Below are 19341 nucleotides of genomic sequence, written 5' to 3' on the forward strand. Positions count from 1 at the left end.
CCCCTTTTCCTTCGTAGATCTTCGAAAACGAAAAGAGTTTTATCCTTTCCGAGAGGAGGGACAGAGAATAATTTCGAGCACAGTGAAGGATTCCTTCATGACTCACCTTCGACCTGAAGAAGATAAAGGTGGTGGTGTTTTGACGGGGGTGGATGGTAGGAATTGAACGCAAATGAGCGTCCTTAAGGGATGACGTGACACAAACAATAATCTTCAGCCTGTCCAACGCACAATCTTTCTCCATCAGATGCTGTTTCTTTTAACGTGACAGTTTATTAAACGAAATTCATAATTATAATAATAATAATATTAATAATAATAATAATAATAATATTAATAAAATAATAATAATAATAATAAAATAATCATCAATGGAAACTAAAGGATAGACAGAAAAAAGATCACAATTAAAGCGCGGGGGTATCAGACGTTGTAAAGCCACCCACACCCCCCACCCCCCCAAAAACAAAATCTTAGACTCTCGCCCTGTACCCTCCCGTGTTCACATTTCTAAACTCAACGAGAACGAAAGAGAAAGAAAAAAAATTCGGGGATCGCCAACCATAGATGGTTCTCCTTAATTTTTTTTCCTCTCTCTTTCTTTCTTTATTTGTTCGTTTTTCTCGATCAATGTTTCACCGGAAACATTGTCTAACGTACGCTTCTTCGATCCTCGACGTATCCCCGTTCCTGTCAAATTAAATGATAATACACGCTACCATGATAAGTCGTTGATTTCGTCGAAGAAAGAACGGGGTTGACGTCGAAGAGAGAGAAAAAAACAATGAGAGTCTGAACGCGATTGAAACTCTTCCATGTGAAAAATTTATTAACACCTTGACTGCCACAGTGGAAATTTGAGAATGAAATATTATATTTTCGATTTAACGTTAATGTTATACAAAATTTTCTTGTGACCATAAATTTCTTTGAATGATGGATTTCAATCTATAAGTTTAAATTCTAAATTTTAAATTATTTTTCAAGTTAAATGTGCAATGCCAGTCACAGGTGACCCAATAGCAGTCAACGTGTTAATTCAACCCTCTCTCGTTCTCTTTTGTTCCCATGCACACCTTACCCTTTCATTCATCGTCCCTTTCATTCTCGCATCCACTCGGTTTTATTCTTCGTCTTAGTAACAAACTAATAGTTTTAAACAACTTGAGCACAGGTGAAGCACCGACGTGTCGCGTCTCGCCAACTTCATTTTTTTTTTTTTTTCCCAAGCATCTCGATGTACATGTTCGTGTGTGTGTGTATCGGAAGGAACATTCAGGGGAAGAAAATAAAAAGAAACTGAAACGAAACTAAAAAGTGAGAATAGGGTTGTTCTCGGCGAAACGAAAAGGAAAAAATAGTTGATTCTTTCTCCCGAGAAATTGAGCTTGCGAAACGTGACACACACACGGCGCCGTAACAAGAAATTATCTACACAGTACACGCGTTCTCCTACCTTTTCTTCCCTTTTTTCTTTTTTTTAATCCTTTTTACCTAAATCGTTTCCGGCGTTCTAAGTACGCCACGAATTTCTTCTATGCACCTATATATTTTCCCTGAGCCGTTCGATCGATCTCGACGATCGAGAATAAGAAGGAAATGAAAGAAGTATAAAAAAAGAAGAAAAAAAGAAAATAACAGAAAAGGAAAAACAGTGGTGGAAGATCGAAGAAGATCGTCGAAATTGATCGTCGGCTGGGCACCGAAAACCTAAACGCGTTCTTAAGAAACGGAAAAATTATCATAAATATAACTTTGGGCAACAATTGCTTACTTCTCCTCTTTGCTATCTCTTCGTCCTCTCTCAAACACGCACGCTTTTTCACCCTCTTTTCGCTGTTTCTCGTTTAGACAAGGTACTTAGAATATCTTCAGTAGAGTCTATATCCTTTCTCTCTTTCTTCCTTACGCACCTACCGGATATTAATCAATTAATTAAAGGGTTAATCCACCTTAATCAGCTGAAAAAATAGAAATTTTGCTTTTGAGAGAGACAATAGGGATGATTATTCACCCCCCAAGTTTATTTTAAATTTATTTAAATGTAATATTAAAAGTAAAATTTCAATTCTATTAGAAATGTATGCGGTACTTTTTGAGCTGATCAAGATAATCCAACTCCTTAATCAATTAATCAAATCGATCAATCAATTAATAATAATAATAATATATATAATATTTATTTATTCATTTATTTATATATATATATTTATATATTTATATAATAACTATATACAAGGAGGTTCTCCATACCGTTCTCTTTCTCCCTCTCTCTCTTTCTCTCCTCTTCTCTTTATTCTGTGCGCCTTGTGTTTAACCCTTTCAATATCCCTGGTTCCTCTCTAATTTTCTATTATCTCCGTTACTTTCGCGTTTATTATTTCGTGGCACTGTCGTCGATCTATCCTAAAAATCTCTTTCACACGAATTTTGTGCCCTCATGTTAATCTGCGTGTACGTCTCCCTCGATGTGGGTGTCTGTATGTGTAATTCGTATTTAAAAGGTGCGTACGATGCTTAGATTCCTCATCCGCTTAACTTCCACACATTTGGCACACATACAACCGTACCTCGTTCACATGCATCCGTACATACATTCTCTTCGTTAATTATCCCGTTGCGAACGAAACGTCCACTCGACCCAGAAAGGTATGCCCAACCACCCCGTTCCAACTGGTTTCGGGACGGGTGAGCCACCCCCCTTGGAAAATAGGTGTACTTTACGACACGATTTCTCCTGGCTTTGCTATTCTCTCTTACGAACAGTGCTCCTGGGAGGCAGGAATATGAGAAGAACGAAATTACCTGGCGGTCCCATCGATTTTTTCTTTTTTTTTTTCACCGAATATCTTTCGCGGGGGTTGCCCGCTCGAAGGGTGAGCTCTGGATCCATTAACGGTCAGAAGCGCGTGAAAAGTTTCATGAAAATCGAATCTTTTAAACGAATAAAAAGAGGACAAATAACGAGTTGCTGAATTCTAGAAATAATTAATTTAACACTTTGACTGCCATCGCATTCGTTAACATCTCAAATATAATTGAATAATTAATACAATTTTAAGCTTAACTTGAAAATAAATTTAATTTCACTTCGTCTTTCATTATGCCAGTCAAAGTGTTAACAGTATTTTCGTCTCGTGTAATTTGAATGCAAAATAAGAAGAATTTCTTTGTATTTAAAAAATACGATACATTCACCCAGTGAATGTACACCTGTAACTAACAAATCAAAAGAAAATATCCAAACCCCTTTTCATTCAATTTAAAAAGCCCAAGAAGCATCCCCTTCAAGCTTCGAACAACCCCAAACAGAAACAAGCTCAACACATTGACTACCAATCGAAAAGTTTCATCTATTTAAAAAACATTATCTAATCCAAAATACTCAATACGAATAGTCAAGGTGTTAAATAAAAAGAAAAGAAAAACGTATCATCTACAAAACAAAATAGTACACACAGATCTGTCAAACGATTATTGATGGGACCAGCACAGACGAAAAACCAAAAAGGAGAACAGAGAAGGTAAGTCAGGGTTGCGAGAAAAAAAAAAAAGGCAATCCAGACAATTAATAAACCTAAAGAGATCCGAGACAGGGAGAAGTGCGAAAGGACGAAGAAAGCTTGGAACTTTATGGAACTCGAAGGTTAAGGATAACCCTTGAAAGTAGTTTAGGGAACGCATTTAAGAAATCGATGACCCCAGTGCCAGGATCTTCTTCTTCAATTTTTATATCGATGACTGTTCGATTCGAACAGGTAGCTCGAGGAAATATGATTTTATTGGATAATCGTCCGAACAGGTTACTTTCTAAGCAACTTCGAAACGTGAAAGTTAATCAGCTAAGGAACAGAACGATTGGTTACATCGAGGTTGACCGGTGATCGAGATCGATCCCGCCGATTCACGGCGGACCGATCTAAAGGGGAAGTCCCCGATCGATACGGGCACCGTATCGAACAGACTTTCTAATATTTCGCTCTTCATGCATGGATGCTCGGTAGCATTAAAACGATTTAAAAGCCCGGCCTGATTTGCATTTGACCAGCAAACGGGGATCTACAGGCGCCTCGATCGCTGTTCAGATCGATCATCGACGAGAAACGACCGGCCGTTCCCGTCTGGCCCTCTTTTCAAAAAGGCGATCATCGATCTTGATGCAATTAGATTCTAATTAACACACGTTCAATGCTGCATACTTTATAGAATTAATGGCTTTCATAATTGTACGTTCCATTTTGTACGAGAAAAAGAAGAATAATTTCCAAATAAAAAATAAATTTCATTAACCAATATACAAGTGTTTAATTTTAGTCCGTTTCGTAGGTCTAGGTCACCGGATTGACCCGATTCCGTCGTTCGATAGTTAATAATAGAAAAAGAGAAGGCAAACCGAGCTGACGTTAATGTTATACTAACAGTGTATGGTATGAAACCAAGAAGTAAAAGATAATTTGAATAACGTTTCATTAGGGTAATTAATTATCACCTAGCACCATGGTCGATCGATCAGGAACAGTAAAATAGGTATCTAGATGGAGCTAGAGTAGGATAGAGGAGTAGTCGAAAGAAATCGAAGGGTAGAGAGGATCAGGAATGGTGATCAACGCACCACCCTTCGAGGCGAGAACCAACGAAGAAGAGGAGTGAGTCGTCGAACGGGACGATCGAAGGGAAGGGGACGCAAAGGGACGAGGAGCTGATGGCAAACACCAGCACAAGAAAAGAAGAAGAAGAAGAAGAAGAAAAAAAAAGAAGAAACCGAGGAGAAATAGCGGTTTGCTCCTAATCTCCAAGACCAGCCGGAGTTACTGTTTTTCCTTAAGTCCGCCCAGAAGAGCGTGGCTCTCCATCGTCGCGCTGAGGTTGCTCAGATTGCTGAGATTGCCCAGGTTGCCCAGATTGCCGAGGTTCCCGAGGTTCGGTTGATGCGCGTAGTTCCTGATCTGATGCAGACTGATCAGCTGATTCGGGAACGAGGTGGCGTTCTGATTACTGGTGGTACCGGACGTGACCCCGGACGAGGAGGAGGCCGGCGACGATTTCTGCGTCGAGTTGAACGCTTCGTAGAGGTACGGCCTGGATGCTGGATGATGGCTCGTTGGATAATGCAGGTGGTTCAACGGGTTCAACGGGTGTTGCATGGAGGAGATCGAGTTTATCGAGATCGATGAGATCGGCGTGAACGCGGAGCTGCTGTTCGGATGATGATTCGGCGCGCCTGGTTGCGGCGTCTGTTGCCTGGAATCGTTCTCTATCGACTCGCCGCGATGTCCGTGTCCAGGTAACAGCATCTCCGGGTTCTGGTTCTGATGGTAGTCCGTATGGTGATGGGGCAATCGTTCGTGTAGGTCGCTGATCACCGAGTCAGGGCTGACCTTCGGCCAATAGTGATCCTGGTGATGAGCTGTCATCGCGTGTATCGACGGCCTGAGACCGGTACCGATGATCGGCGGTCTCTTGTCCGTTCTCTCCGCGTGCTTCTGCATGTGCTTGGCCAAGTAAGTTTCCTGGGTGTAACTTTTGCCGCAGTACTGGCAGATGTGCGTCTTAAGGTGCTTCGACTCCTTGTGCTTCGGTATGTGCTCGAGCAGGCTGGGCTCGTCGGAGAAGCACTTGTAGCAGGAGTTACACTTGTACGGCTTGTCGGTCTGGTGGCACCGTGAGTGGCTCTGTAGGTTGCTCAGCTGGCTGAACGCCTTCGTGCAACCTGGATGCCGGCACTTGTACGGTTTGTCGCCGGTGTGCGTGCGGATGTGCTGCTGTAGGTGGCTCAGTTGGGTGAACTTCCGTTGGCAAATCTCGCAGCGGTACGGCTTGATGCCCAGGTGGATCCTGGTGTGCTGGGACAGGTACGAGGAGTTCGCGAACGCCTTCGAGCACTGGGTGCACTTGTACGGCTTCGCCTCGCGCATATGGATCTGCGTGTGGAGCTGCAGGTCCGCCTTGCTACCGAAGATCTGCGATCAAACGAAAAGACGAATGGTCAGTTAAATGGTTCGTATTTTGATACGATAAAATAAATCTTAACCAGCTATAACACTCCTCCGAAACATACTGTATTATAGTATACCGTCGATCTCTCATTCGCTCCTAATCCTTACCTATCTCGCCCTCTGGCGGCACATTAGCCGAGCACGCTGTTGGTATATTTATAAATAAATAAATGTAAACGAGGACTGGCGGTAGCCAGAGCGTATGTGTAAAGAGGGGAGAGGATGACCTTGTCTATCATGGCCTAGCCTGCAGGCATACCTGACTGACTGGCTTTAGCTACCGCATAGAGATCTCCTTCTCTCTTCCCTCTTCCTCTCTTAATTCCTCCTTTCCATGTTTTTCTTTTTTATTTCCTTCCTCATCCCCTCCTACCCTCCCTATCGCTCTTTTTCGTCTTTCGCCTTCCCCGCTACACTTTGCCCCTTTTTGTTTCGTTGCTCGCGGTGTCTCGGTTCTCTTTGTACGGTAGTCCGTTCGTAGGTAGCCTTAAACATCCTCTTTTTCCCTTATTTTTTCCCCCCTTCGTTTTCTCTCATTTTCTGCTCGATCGTTCGTGGAAAAGAAGGATAGCTACGATGAGCCGGGGATGGCTCATTACCGCTTTTACAGGCCGCGATTTCTGCAACGGTATCAATATATATATACACGACAGGTGTTCTAATTTGTACGATCTAATTGATACCACCCTCCACGGGATAGAAGGAAGCGGTCTCGCGTTTCTCGCGTGGATACAATGTTGCGAGACTTCCGGTGATTCCACGAATTCACCTCGATCCTCTACTATAATTTCAACGTCAATGGACCGGTTCAAGACTGAATCCTCATTAAGGTCTGGCCACTTTCGAACACGAGTAACAGGTTGAAAATACTCCTCGAGTTTCTTTTTAATATACGAATCTTTAAAAAATGAACGATCACGTATGACGGAATCCTATCACGATTAGACTTATCCCGGTCGTTTCTTCTCGGGGAGACGGAGAAACGGAGCAGAGTCGTAAGGCAACAAGTAATTCACTCGGGTCACGAGATTCCATCGTGAAATTACGAGGACGCGTGTTCCGAGTTCCTGGAAAGTCGACCACTAAAACGATCAGGGATGAGAGAGGGTATCGCACTAGGACGTACGCGAAGAAGAATCATGGAAACTATCGTGGACACGCGAGGAACGACGGCAAAAGGCGATCGGTCCGCTGGCCGATCGCGGATCACTCGTGATTGTTACGTAAAACGACAGATTCCTTTCTCGGATAGCACCGTGCCACGCCCCAGGAACACAAGAACCATTACACGACCTTCGAAGGATAAATGACTACGTCGATGTCGATGCTCTCGTTTCTAATTCGAATAAAAATGAACCCAATCAAAATGAATTATCATCGAACCACCGATAAATTGCGATAAGAAAATTTATCAAAATTCTTCTTCTTCGATAAGAGAAGGTGAATTTTTTAAAAGAAGATCAATAATCAATTTTCAATTCTATCCTGATCGCAATAGAAGTTTCATCAAAGCCAGCATCTATTTACAGCGCGAAGAGAATATTTAATAAATCCAGTAGGCAGGATCGATTGTAAGTATGATTCAGAGCTGGCCTCGATCACCGGAAGTCAACTAGAATACCGGGCAAGTCGAGCGAGAAACATCAAGGCGCGATCGATTTCGATTCTAGAAAATGAACGGAGCAGATCGACAATACCGCGCTATTTCTACTCTCCATCGGCGATAAATATGAATCATTGCGAACTGTCAAAATATCATGGGTTATCATTAAACCATAGAGGTCGGAAGGCTATCAAAGGTTACGAAAGAGAAGATTCTTAAAGGAGTATCCCGTTAGTTGTTTCACGATTCTCGCGAGATCTTCTTTGATTCTCTACCAGCTAGTTTCGACCTCGACGTCCGGCGATCCTTTTACTCGTGATTTATTCGGCGATCGCTGTTGCGTGCGTCTTCAACAGCTGACTCGCCGCGTCCTTTAACGGTCTGGGACCAGTGTATTTTTCTTTTTCTTTTTTTTTTTTTTTTTTTATTTCCTCCTTTCGAAACGCGTCCTTGCCGGTGTCAAGTTCGCACGTCGGGGCCCACGTAACGCGATCGTTCTTCTGTTCGCGCGCTGTTTCGCCTCTCTCTTTTCGGGGTCTGACCAACAACGATTAATCGACAGGATTAAAGCCACGTTCAGATTAGTCCGGGTTACTTGGGAATTCGGGTACGTACGAGTCGAGTAACTTAACTTCGAGTGGCTTGAATTCGAACGTTCAGGTAGATTTTCAGACACGCGACGAGTCCGACGCGAATTCATGACATAAAAGTATCGCGAAATAGGACGTATGATAGATTAATTTGAAGCTTAAGATTTAATGAAGATGGTGGTATAAAGGTTTCGTCGATAATCTTAATAGAAAATGATTGGTACTTCGTTGAAGTAAACACCTGTTAAGTTGTACATTGGTTGGTTTCAAGGAATAACCAGCCATTTTGTATTGGGAATCTTGATGGAACGCTTAGGTAGTCTTATTCCTTGAGCTTCAAGCTTTAATTTCATATGCCATAAGTGCTATTTCGAGATACTTTTATGTGATGAAATCTCGTTAGACTTGGTACGTTCGAAATCACAGACGACACGAACAGGAAGCTATTCAAAATTGTGTACGTTTCGAGTGAAGTAAAATAACAGGTTCACGGGTTGTTAAATTACTTGGATTCAAGTAATTCGACTAATCTGAACGAGGCTTAAGGAATCGAGCAGGAAACCTGGCTCGTTGCAGAGAATCACGCGGAATGTCGATTAAAAGCTGCTCAACGCGTTGATTACGCTGACGAAAAAAAAAAAATAAAAAGAATGACCCTTCACTTCCTTAGACGCGAATGGACAAATTGATTTGTTTGATGATGCCTCTTTTGTTCATGAAAATGAGAATTCTCTCCTGATTACCTTCCTCTTTTTTATTATTATTCCAAATTTCTACGTTTCCGTCGCTTTTTTTACTCCCGTAGTACATTAATTTCATTTGAAATCACTTTAATCGGTCATTTAAACGTTGAAGTGAGAGAATATTTTAACGATTTTACGAGCTTGTAATAAACATTACGAAAGATTGATTAGAATGATAATGACAAATTGGCGCTACAACTTTTCGGGGATATCCACGTAGCAATGACAACTCTTATAGATGAACATGTTGGAAGAAAAAAAAGAGCCGGTTAATTTATGCGTAAATAAAATTGTTGATGAGGAGGCGCACCTTTTGCACGAAATATTTCTTTTCACGCGAATTATTACATTGTCGAGGATGAGCGATTAGTAGATCCCAAGGATCTCCTCGTAAATAATTTCGACTGATTTCTCGATGCAAATTACACCACGTCACTGGTCACAAATTAACGCGTTTAACCCCTTCAGACGGCGGACCATGGAGAGAGCCCCAATTTCATATTATTCTCATTTTCGAAATTTTATACTGTTACTTTGAAAATTTGAATATATTTAACTTTAGGTTAATACTCTTGGATATATTTGATAAATTTTAGAAATATTCGAGGATCACCTTCGAAGATTTTACGGCAACGGAAGATTCTGCGATCGTTCGGACGAGTGGGTAATGAAAAATCAAAAATGGTAAATTCCGAAATCGCGCAACTATGCGAGAAATTAACACTTCTTTAATTGCGAAACGGTCGTGTCGGACTTTGCTGGCCTCGAGGCTAACTTGTACGGTGTGTTACTTCTGTAATTCTCTGATTAATCGACCGCGATTTGCTCGCACGACGTTTAAGGAACCGAGAAAATCACGTTCTCGGTAATTTCTCGGCATAACGTTGCTCTTGATGACTGTTAGGGAGCTTGATCGATCGACTCTGGAAAGTAGAAATTCTTTTTCATTTTTTTTTTCTTCTTTTTTTTTTGCCCCCTTCCTCGTCAAGTTATTCCATTCGAGACGAAGTTCACTGGCAAACGTTGATGCATGGATTTAAAGTTTGGCAAAACGAGCACGGAATAATTGGGAAGAAACTGGTCGACTCGTAAAATCTCTGCTTCAATTTCTTCGAATCGTTGTTAATTAAATTCCACTTTTATTAATTGTTTGATAAGAATATTATTTCAAGTGTTGATGAAGTACCCAAATTATTTACACATGCTCCATTGGAAAAATTCAAAACGCTAAAGTGGTCTAAGTTTCATAATGCTAATTGCAATTAAGGCCTAACATATTACTTCTAAAAACTCAACAAGTCCGAAAATCTCAGTTATTCATGAATAATTCATAGGAAGCATTAAACACGGTCTGGCTGATAATGTTCACGATAATTATTAAGAAAATTTTAATAACGATGGCGTACAAACACTCTCAAGAGGAAAATATTTACTCACAAATTTAGAGAACCCTAAATGCTTGAAAAGCTTGAAAATGAAAAAAATCTCAAAAATATTTCCCGACGTTCAGACATTTCCGAGATTAATACCGAGAATCAAAAGGTCACCAAAATTCCTGCAATCTGTGTCATCCAATAGTCGTCACGAATTAAATGCTTTGATAAACAAAAAAAAAATGCAATCTCTACGACTTCTCGAATTAAGCATATTACCTATTTTTATATGGGGCTCTCTCCATGGTCCGCCGTCCGAGGGTTAATAGACCGTATATGAAATGAATTATTTACGACGAGAAACTTATTATTTACCTGCCTACTCGTTTCCAAATTTATTGCACAAAAAACGCATCAATTTAATTATAATTTTAGAAAAAACAAAATTCATATTTTTCATTTATGAACTTTAGGATAATTCTAAGTTATCGCACCCTCGAATGAGGAATTTCTTTGAATGTTAGACCTGGGGTAGATAACTAAAGGAACCAAGTAGCTAGAGTAGATCTACCTGTCTTCCTTTTAAATAAAATATTGTACAAAATCTCGCGTCGTTCGCGTCGATGATCGAACACGTCGACGTAGCCTACGCGTAGCCTCGGGCCAGGACTCGTAAATTCAATTTAAATATTCGACCTTAATGACGGTGCGCGTCAGACACGAAAGAGCATTCGGTAGTCGTCAGGGTCGTGGCACGAAGCACTTAAAAAAAAAAAAAGAAAAAAAAATCAAATTTCCGTGTCTGACTCGCGTTTCAAGCCTTTAGCTATTAAAGATGTACACAGGGTGTTCAAAACGACAAAAGCTGTTAATTTTAGAACGAGCAAAACCGAGGAAATAATTATTTATTCATTCGATAGCTGATCTACGCGATCATCGAGGCATTCTAAAAATACAAGCAATTATTTATCGCTGCATTAACATAGCTTGATAGACTGAAACAATCAACTTCTTGCATCGGAAACGTTTGTTTTTTCTCTCACTGCAACGGAGGTGGTTCGTTTCCCGCCCAGACGTTTCTGCGGTTTTAATTAATAATGAACGGGGGTACCTGTGAAAGCACGAAATTGTTTATTGCGATTAACAGGAGGGAAAGGGATTCATGAGAGAGAAATAAAACGGTGAAATTGATTCGATGAGATTGCGTTACGGGTTAATCGGAATCGATCAGCACTCCGCTCTCTATCACGATTATTTGCTCGTATTTTGGAAAATTATCCGTGGAATCGAGATCGAATCATCACCTCTTACCTTCCACTTTAATATGCTTATAATTTCGAATCTATTATAATTATTTTTCTTCAAATATGCACGCAAGAAATTTTGATTAAAAAGAATTAAAGTGTAATATTTTCTTCGGTGCTTCCAATTGCGTCAATTTAGACGTGAATTTTCAAGCTGAATCGATATTGGAAAAATTTCGAAAATTCTGTTAATCGCATCTGCCAGCAAGGTTGTTCGAGGTGCACCAATTGATACGGTTATTTGACGTATAATACAATCTGGCGTTCATCAATTTCCATGGAAGCACGGCCGATGGGGGTGATGAAAGCGATTCTACCCCAGTTCGAAAACCGCGTCCAGCCCCGTGACAACCTGTTGATAGAAATTTTCGTGCGGCGAAACGTATCGCGTCGCGGGCCACGCGATAATTGCATCGACGTTTCCCGTGTACACGGCCCGAATCGGAAACGTTCTTCTCTCTTTTTTTTTTTTGTTTTTTATTTCGAACGATAGTTAACGCGACTCGAAACAATTCATCCATCGAGTCGAATCAAGTTTCATCCCTTAAGCCCCTGATGGCTGCGCTCAGTTTCAATTTTACCTCATCGAAATTGTTTCTCAAGTTTATTATCATAAATCCTTCCTGGTTAAACAATGATTTTCCTGAGAAAGATTGTGCGAATTGTTGAAAGATAAAAGAGGTATTATGAGAAAAAGATTGTAATTTGAATTATGATAAAATATCAAACCAAAGTTGCATTGATGTTAAGAAGCATTTTATTTAAATGGTTATTCGAAATCAAGGAAACAAAGAGTTCTACGAGGATCTTGTTAAAAAGAAGGTAGACTTCTATTGTTTTCTATTATTCCTTTTCATCTTTCTTCCTGAATTGAAGCAACGTTTACATCCCAAGATTTACTTCATCTGTTTCTAAATGAGAAAATACAAGTCGGAGATATTAAATTGTTCGTGTTTCCACGAATCGAAGTGCAGCTTTCAGTAGAACGATTTTGCACAATGAAAATGCTGCATTCATTGTCCTCTCATTAAGTGGCTAATTTAAAATAAACTCGACCTGCGATTCTACCACAAAGAGGTGCTCCAGAAATCCGGGCAAATATTCATTAACAATATACTTTTCAACCATGTTCCTTCAAAAATTCCAAAATAATTATTTTCCATGCAGAATATTACTTTCATCACAACTTCAACCCCTTTCCATGTAACGATCTCTGAAAATTATTTCCCTGGCTGGTTCTTCAAAGTAAATTTTGAAAAAAGAAAAAGATAATTCAATACACGATCGATCATATTTTTCACGGACAAATTTCCGGCTTTCGTGATCGTAGGCCGAAAAATCTTACGAGGGGTGAATCGGGGATGAAAAGAGCCCAGAAGTTGTCGAATGTTTCCTGTTCACGAAGAATCGACAGATTACCGGGATACACATCTAGTTGGTCGAACAATCGTGGAGAAATTCGAAAAGGCACTTACGTGCCCTTCGAGGCGCCTACATGGGCCCCCATCGACCATGGGGACTCACCCAGCCATCCGTCATTCTCTAAAGTTGACGTAAAACTTGAGTTCCACGAAGAGAAAATATTTGTCGGTCTCTCGAACCATGATTCTTCTTTTACCGCGTTCGCTTTTTTTTCAAGCTCTCCTAGGATCTGGATTATCAATTTTTCTTTCTTCAATTTTGCTCTCAGGGTTGTTTTCTTTGATAAGATAAATAGAGAAGAAGGTTTTTTCTAAATTTTAAAATTCTAGGATGACCGACCATGGAGAAAGCCCCAATTTCAATTTCATATCAATTGCATATCATATTTTTGTTTTCTATAATTTCATTATGAAGATAATTATATGAGAAATTTTATATGATAAATTAACGATTTGATTACAGGAATAACAAAGCATAAATTAATCATAAATCCAAATGAAGAAAATAAAGTATCGTGGAGCGAACGGAACATGGCTCTTTTATTTATTCGCGGTTTCAATAGGAAATCGCAATTGTTTCGAGAAAATATTTATCTGGACTAAAGGGAGAGACTGACTAAGCGGATTCTTGCGGCTAGAACCACGATTTACCGGAGCGGTATTGTGCAAGCCTCGTGTCTCGGTTGACAGGTTTTCAAACCATCGCGCTCTAGTCATTACTAGTTGTTAAAGTTTCTCGAACGTCGTGGTAATGATACACGACAGGATTCTATGCGAAACTGAAATCGAAACGGGTTCTCCAACAACGTACGAGGAAGGGAGAACGAGAGCTAGCCGGTTAATTATTCCTGGAATTATTAATTATCCCTTTGTGAACGACGAGCGACGTCGCGACGCGGGAATCGACGATTCAAGGAGAATCGAACGATTGCGTAGATTAGAAATTTTCTATCAGCTGATTTCTACATAAAAATTATTGTACTCTTAAAATTTGAACAATTCAAATATTCCAAATTTTCTTGCTATACAATTTTAATTAATATATCAACGTTTAAGCTCTAATTACAGAGGAATCGACGGTTCGAAAAATCAACACACGCGAATCCAGTGTTATGATAATCATCCCCCTTGGATCTTCTTCGTCGAACGAGATATTATTCAATGGAAGCATAATCGAGCACCCAACGAGGGCTACTTGATTTTCCATACGATTTATGTGAATACGATTGTGTCCCAGGAAAAATGCCTCTTTCTCATTCTCCTCGGTTCAACCCCTTGCTGAGCGTCATCTGGGACCCATTGGGACCCACGTGTACGGAAAATACTGAAAGGGTGTCTCTTTCTCTGTTCGTCCACGGAGGGTGAACAGTCTAGTCTAGTGTAAATAGAGATCGTTCGGTGATTTTCTGTGGTGACGCTTTGTGGGCCTTTCGTCGGGATGTTTTATCTGTTCAGGGTGATCGCAGAACCGGTAACGATCAAACATAACAGGACCACGAAATTCCCTATTCGACTATGGGGGATTAAAAGCACTAGGTTTTCTTTCACATTTTCTACAGGAGAATTTAATTCTGAATTCTTTCATTTTTTTAAATTTTCAATGTTGCGAACTCTTCGTGTTAGTCCAAGGACTATTATTGAGCCATAAACCTTGCAATCTCGAATCCCCATCATCATCATTTATGCAAAATGATCAACATTGTCATCGGTAGCTGGTAGTTTTAATGAAACTTGCTACGCTAATCGACAACGAAAATGATGTCGGCTGGTTGTTCCTTTTTTAATCTACTTGTCTTTCGGTGTTTGCCGTCGCGGTCGACGTCGTTATCATTAGCATCATAATCGTCATCGTGTGCCATTAAAGAAAAGAACCAGTTTCAAGAGCTCGAGGGCCGCTCTCAGCGTCTCGCGAGAAATTGCGTGCGAAACGTGTTCGCCATTCAACTTTGCCAATCATCGTGTTGCGTAATTTTTCTGGCGTTAGGTGTTTCGTAGATTGACCTTTGATTGATCTCTTTTAATATCATTATACATTTGTACAGTAGCATTAATAAACCTATATTACTCTAAAAAAATGATAATTTTCTCTCTAAATTACGAAATACTTTCATTATTAAAAAAAATAATATAGAGCTTTGAGTCACGATAAAATCATCCACGATTACAATAATGATAATAATAAGAAGGATGACGAGGATCACCAGCAAGAATGATTCGATTTTTTTCTTGTAGCAGCTGGTAGGTGGCTGGACGAGGATCCAGCTGATTCTTTATCTCCCCAATTATACAATCCTCTTTCTAATTGGCCGTCCGTTCGACCACCCTAAAGAAAAGCGAAACCTGACCTGGCAGATTCCTTTTCACGCCATCCAACTTCTGTTCGATTTCCTCGAGAAATAAATGCCTCCTTAATTACTTAACTTCTTATACTATTAACACTATACACAATGGAAATAATTAGAAAATAACATGAAATACAAAGTTAAATTAAAATTGGGGCTCTCTCCATGGTTCGCCATTTAAAGATTAATTTATTATACCACTGAACGATGATCATTTTTTACGCAAGGGAACAAGTAACTCAGCTGGTTTTGAGGTTTGCCAAAGTGCAACGTGAACGACAGTTTAAGGAGAAGGGAAGAGAAACGAACGGAAGGAACAGAGAAAGAGGGGTCGAAAAGAATTTTTCTTTGGCGTTTCCACGGAACGGGCTCTCCTCGTAGCTGGAATGCCATCGACTGCAACAATTACCAGTCGTAAACGAAGCCTCTCTCGAGCAGTTATCCTGGTCAAGATTGAAATATGAACAAGCCACTTTTTTCCCCTACTCCTTTTCTTTCTTTGCTCAACAATCAACAAATGCAAGAGACTGTGTCTAATTTAATTTTTGAAAATGTTTCATTCTATCATTACTTCAGTTCTTTAATATTGCAATCTGACTATGAAATGATGGAGCAGTGGTGAAAATAAATGGATATTTAAATAATTTAATTTTTGTAAGATTTGGAAATAAAAATCAACGTTCGTCAACGAACGTCTTTAGTCGTACTCGTTGCAAACGGATCAACAGTTTACGACAAAAACGGAGCAGAAAGAAAAAGAAGTGGCGAACAGGGCCCGAAGTAGTGGCACCTCAATAAATTTTCACTCGTTAAAACCTCAATTACGAGAGGTCGTTTTTGCCAGGAGGAGCCTCCTTGAAAAAAAGCAGCACGAGACAGCACGGAGAAAAACAAAGGGTGCAAGAACACGCCGTCTACAAGAAGCAGGACGATTATTCTCCAGGAATCTCTTCTCACACTCTCTTTTTATCACCCATCAAGAGAGAGAGAGAGAGAAAGAGGTGAAAAGTTTTCGTGCAAATTAGAATTCGCTTTTTCAGACAGCCTTCTGATCGCGTGAAAATGAGGAAAATTCCATTTTCACAGGAGGAAGTTTGAAAATTTGGAAAATTGTGGTAATGGAAATTAGAGAAACGAAACTCTTGAAGCTGAAATTCTTGAAATTTGGAAAGATCCTCGCAAAAGCTACGAAAACAGCTCGATTATTATTCAGAACTTTGATTTTCAAATTCGCGAACGACCGTTCGAAACACACGAAAGCAATGCAAACAAAGAGGAAAAGAGAGATAGAAGGAAAGAAATATGTAAATTCTCTTTTACAAAGATCGTCGCGAGAGGCGAAACGAAGTTCGCAGGAAGTGAAGCGGAATTGCACAAGCGGAATCACATCGTGCTCGGTTCTCGTTTCCTCATATTCATTAAAATGGAAAATATTGTCGGCGGGAAATGCACAGTTTTTCCCTCGATCCCCCTTTTTTTTTCCCTTTCTTTCTTTTTTCCACGCTCGTGACAGCTATTACACAACGATGATGCAATCACGAGGATTCTAAAGATTTGAATAAAGGCTAAAATATTCTTCTCTTATTATTCGAATTGTAGCAGACGATCGAATGAGAGAATGGAATCGAATAAAATGGTAGACATTCATTCGATCAGGATTCTTTTATTCCCTCGAGCATCATTTCGCTCAATTTTTCATTTATTTCTCACATTTTCTCTTGCTATTTCCTCTTCCACTGTAACTGACACTTTAATTGCTCATTTTCAGGAGCTCATTATTTTTTACGTAGAATGATTCAAAAAATGAGATCATCAAATTAACAGAAAGAAAGGTAACAAGTTTCAATTTATGAAAGGTAAATTTCTTTTCAGCTCGTTACAACGTTGCTACATTAGGTTCATTAAAAAAGTTTAGTAAAAGATTAAATAAATGATGTTGAAGATCCTACTCTTCGCGTAATGACTCGATGTAATTCATTTTAATTAGAATTAGGGTGTCTTTCAGTGGCTGTAAATTACATTGAAGTCTTGGAAAAAAAGGCTGCCATTTGAAACGACATCAAGGTATAAAGGTACTCGTATATCCAAGCGGAAAGAGAACGTGTTCACCCTGGTTGCTTCTCTTAATTATTTCCACGATTTTCATGCCTCTTCAAACTGTGCCACGATAATTAATGTTTTCCTTTCGGGAGGCAACAAACCGTTCGGGACAACAATTAAAACATTATTACTGTTCCCGGTCTGCCTGAACATCGCCAACTTTTCACCCTTAACTATAACAATAGGCTACGTGCACAGGCAATTTTAAAAATTATTCAATTTTCTTTTTATATTTTCAACACCTAAATTTCACTGATCATTATTTTCCACAAACCATCGATTAAAATCACCGCCGTAAGATTCATATAAAAATAAATACTACAATTCTCTCACGCGTTCACCAGAAACCACCACATTTCACGAGAACTGTTAAACTAAACAAAGAACCATCCCCTGGATGAAGTTCACACCACCTTCCGACGTACCTGACCATCTTCACTCTCCATTAACCAACCAAGACATGTTCCGTTCGAGGGCCACTTTCACTTCGCTTTCGACGATGAAGCAACTTTCTTCGTGAACGCGAGGGGGTGAAGACAAACGACAAAATGAGGCAGAGTGTCGGTGGAGCGAGTTCAATCAGGAGGTAGTCGTAACTTGATGGAAGGGAGGGATGATGGGTGGTGGTGTGTTACAACCCCCCATGTGCAAAGTAGGGATCCACCTCTTCGAGTTTGCATCGACGCACGAGGATAGGGAGAGATCAGGGGGTTGGTCGTTTCGATCGGGGTGGTTATCCCTTGGTTATGCTAACGTCGATGCCGATTTGGTCCTAGGGGAAGATTTTTTTCCTTCTTTTTATCGTTTCGCTTTTTTTTTCCTCTCGTCCAGCTAGGACATACTTCAATGGCGGTCGCGTGCGTCTGCACCACCCCATGGAAGGGGATGAAAAGGCCATCTGCGCCTTCGAAAGGATACTTCTAACGGTTTTGTCACGATCGTTCACGAAATTTTCGCTACTTTCCACTGATGTAAAGATTAAAGTAACAATTGCAATTTCTAAATAATTAATAATGGATTAAGAAAAGACCCAATTGTTTGCAACCCTTTCGCGCAGATTTTTTTTTTCATCCACGAGGAAATTGAATTTGGCCAGAGGAGATCGATCTTCTCGGTCGATTCTCCGGAGTTTGCGGCGAAACGAGCCGAGCCTCGACGCTCTTTAAAACGAAGGGGAGACAGAGGGGCAAGGGGGAGAGGAGAGAATTGTTTAACGAAAGAACTCGATGGAATCGAACGCGACGGCAGGTGAACGGCACGTGCGTAAATGGTGAAAGGAGATCGCGAGGAACGGGGCAAAAAGGAATGAAAAGCACGAGGATACAGAACGCGAAGCAGAGAGAAGGCCGAGAGGGGGACGGAAATTCAGTGGAAGGAAAAAAGAGGAAAAACCTGTCGAGAATCGCGTTGAACAGAAAGAAGAGGAACAGATTGAAGCTAGAGGGGTGAATTCGTGCGAATATTTCTACTACTTCGTTGGAAGGGGTGGTTGAACGGGGCAGAAGAATGAAGAAAATCGTACTTTCAGGGAGACAAAATTAGAAATTACCCTTTTCTATTTCTTCTTTTATTTCTAATCAATTTTTCCAATATGGACGACATAAATGTTCAATGATAGCAACAAGAGACTTTGAATAAACGATCAAAGATCCTTTAAAATTGAAAGCAACAAAAAGATCTTCCCCATCAAAGCCACCAGAGAATATGTTCCTAAAGAGATGGTCTCGAGGAAGCTAAAGCATGGCCATAAAAAAAGGCGTCTTTAAAAAGAGTCCATCGTTAAAAATCATCGGAAGAGCGAAAAGCCATCAAGTATTCAGAGCCAGACTAAAAAATCCAAAAATTTTTTTGTCAATGAAGAATAATTCA

At 40.2% G+C, this 19341-nt stretch overlaps 1 protein-coding gene across 2 annotated transcripts in view; it reads right to left on the minus strand.

Annotated features, from left to right (window-relative positions):
- Positions 1–253: 253 nt before the first annotated feature.
- Positions 254–19341, minus strand: part of LOC114879944 (zinc finger protein rotund-like) — a 127745-nt gene continuing 108657 nt past the window's right edge. For both annotated transcript variants that reach the window (XM_046287359.1, XM_029195379.2), the window contains exon 6: positions 254–5960. In XM_046287359.1, coding sequence (XP_046143315.1) covers positions 4809–5960 — 1152 coding nt within the window. In that variant the 3' untranslated portion in view covers positions 254–4808. The remainder of the gene's footprint in view (positions 5961–19341) is intronic.

Source organism: Osmia bicornis, chromosome 10 (assembly GCF_907164935.1).
Source record: "Osmia bicornis bicornis chromosome 10, iOsmBic2.1, whole genome shotgun sequence".
Lineage (NCBI taxonomy): Eukaryota > Metazoa > Arthropoda > Insecta > Hymenoptera > Megachilidae > Osmia > Osmia bicornis.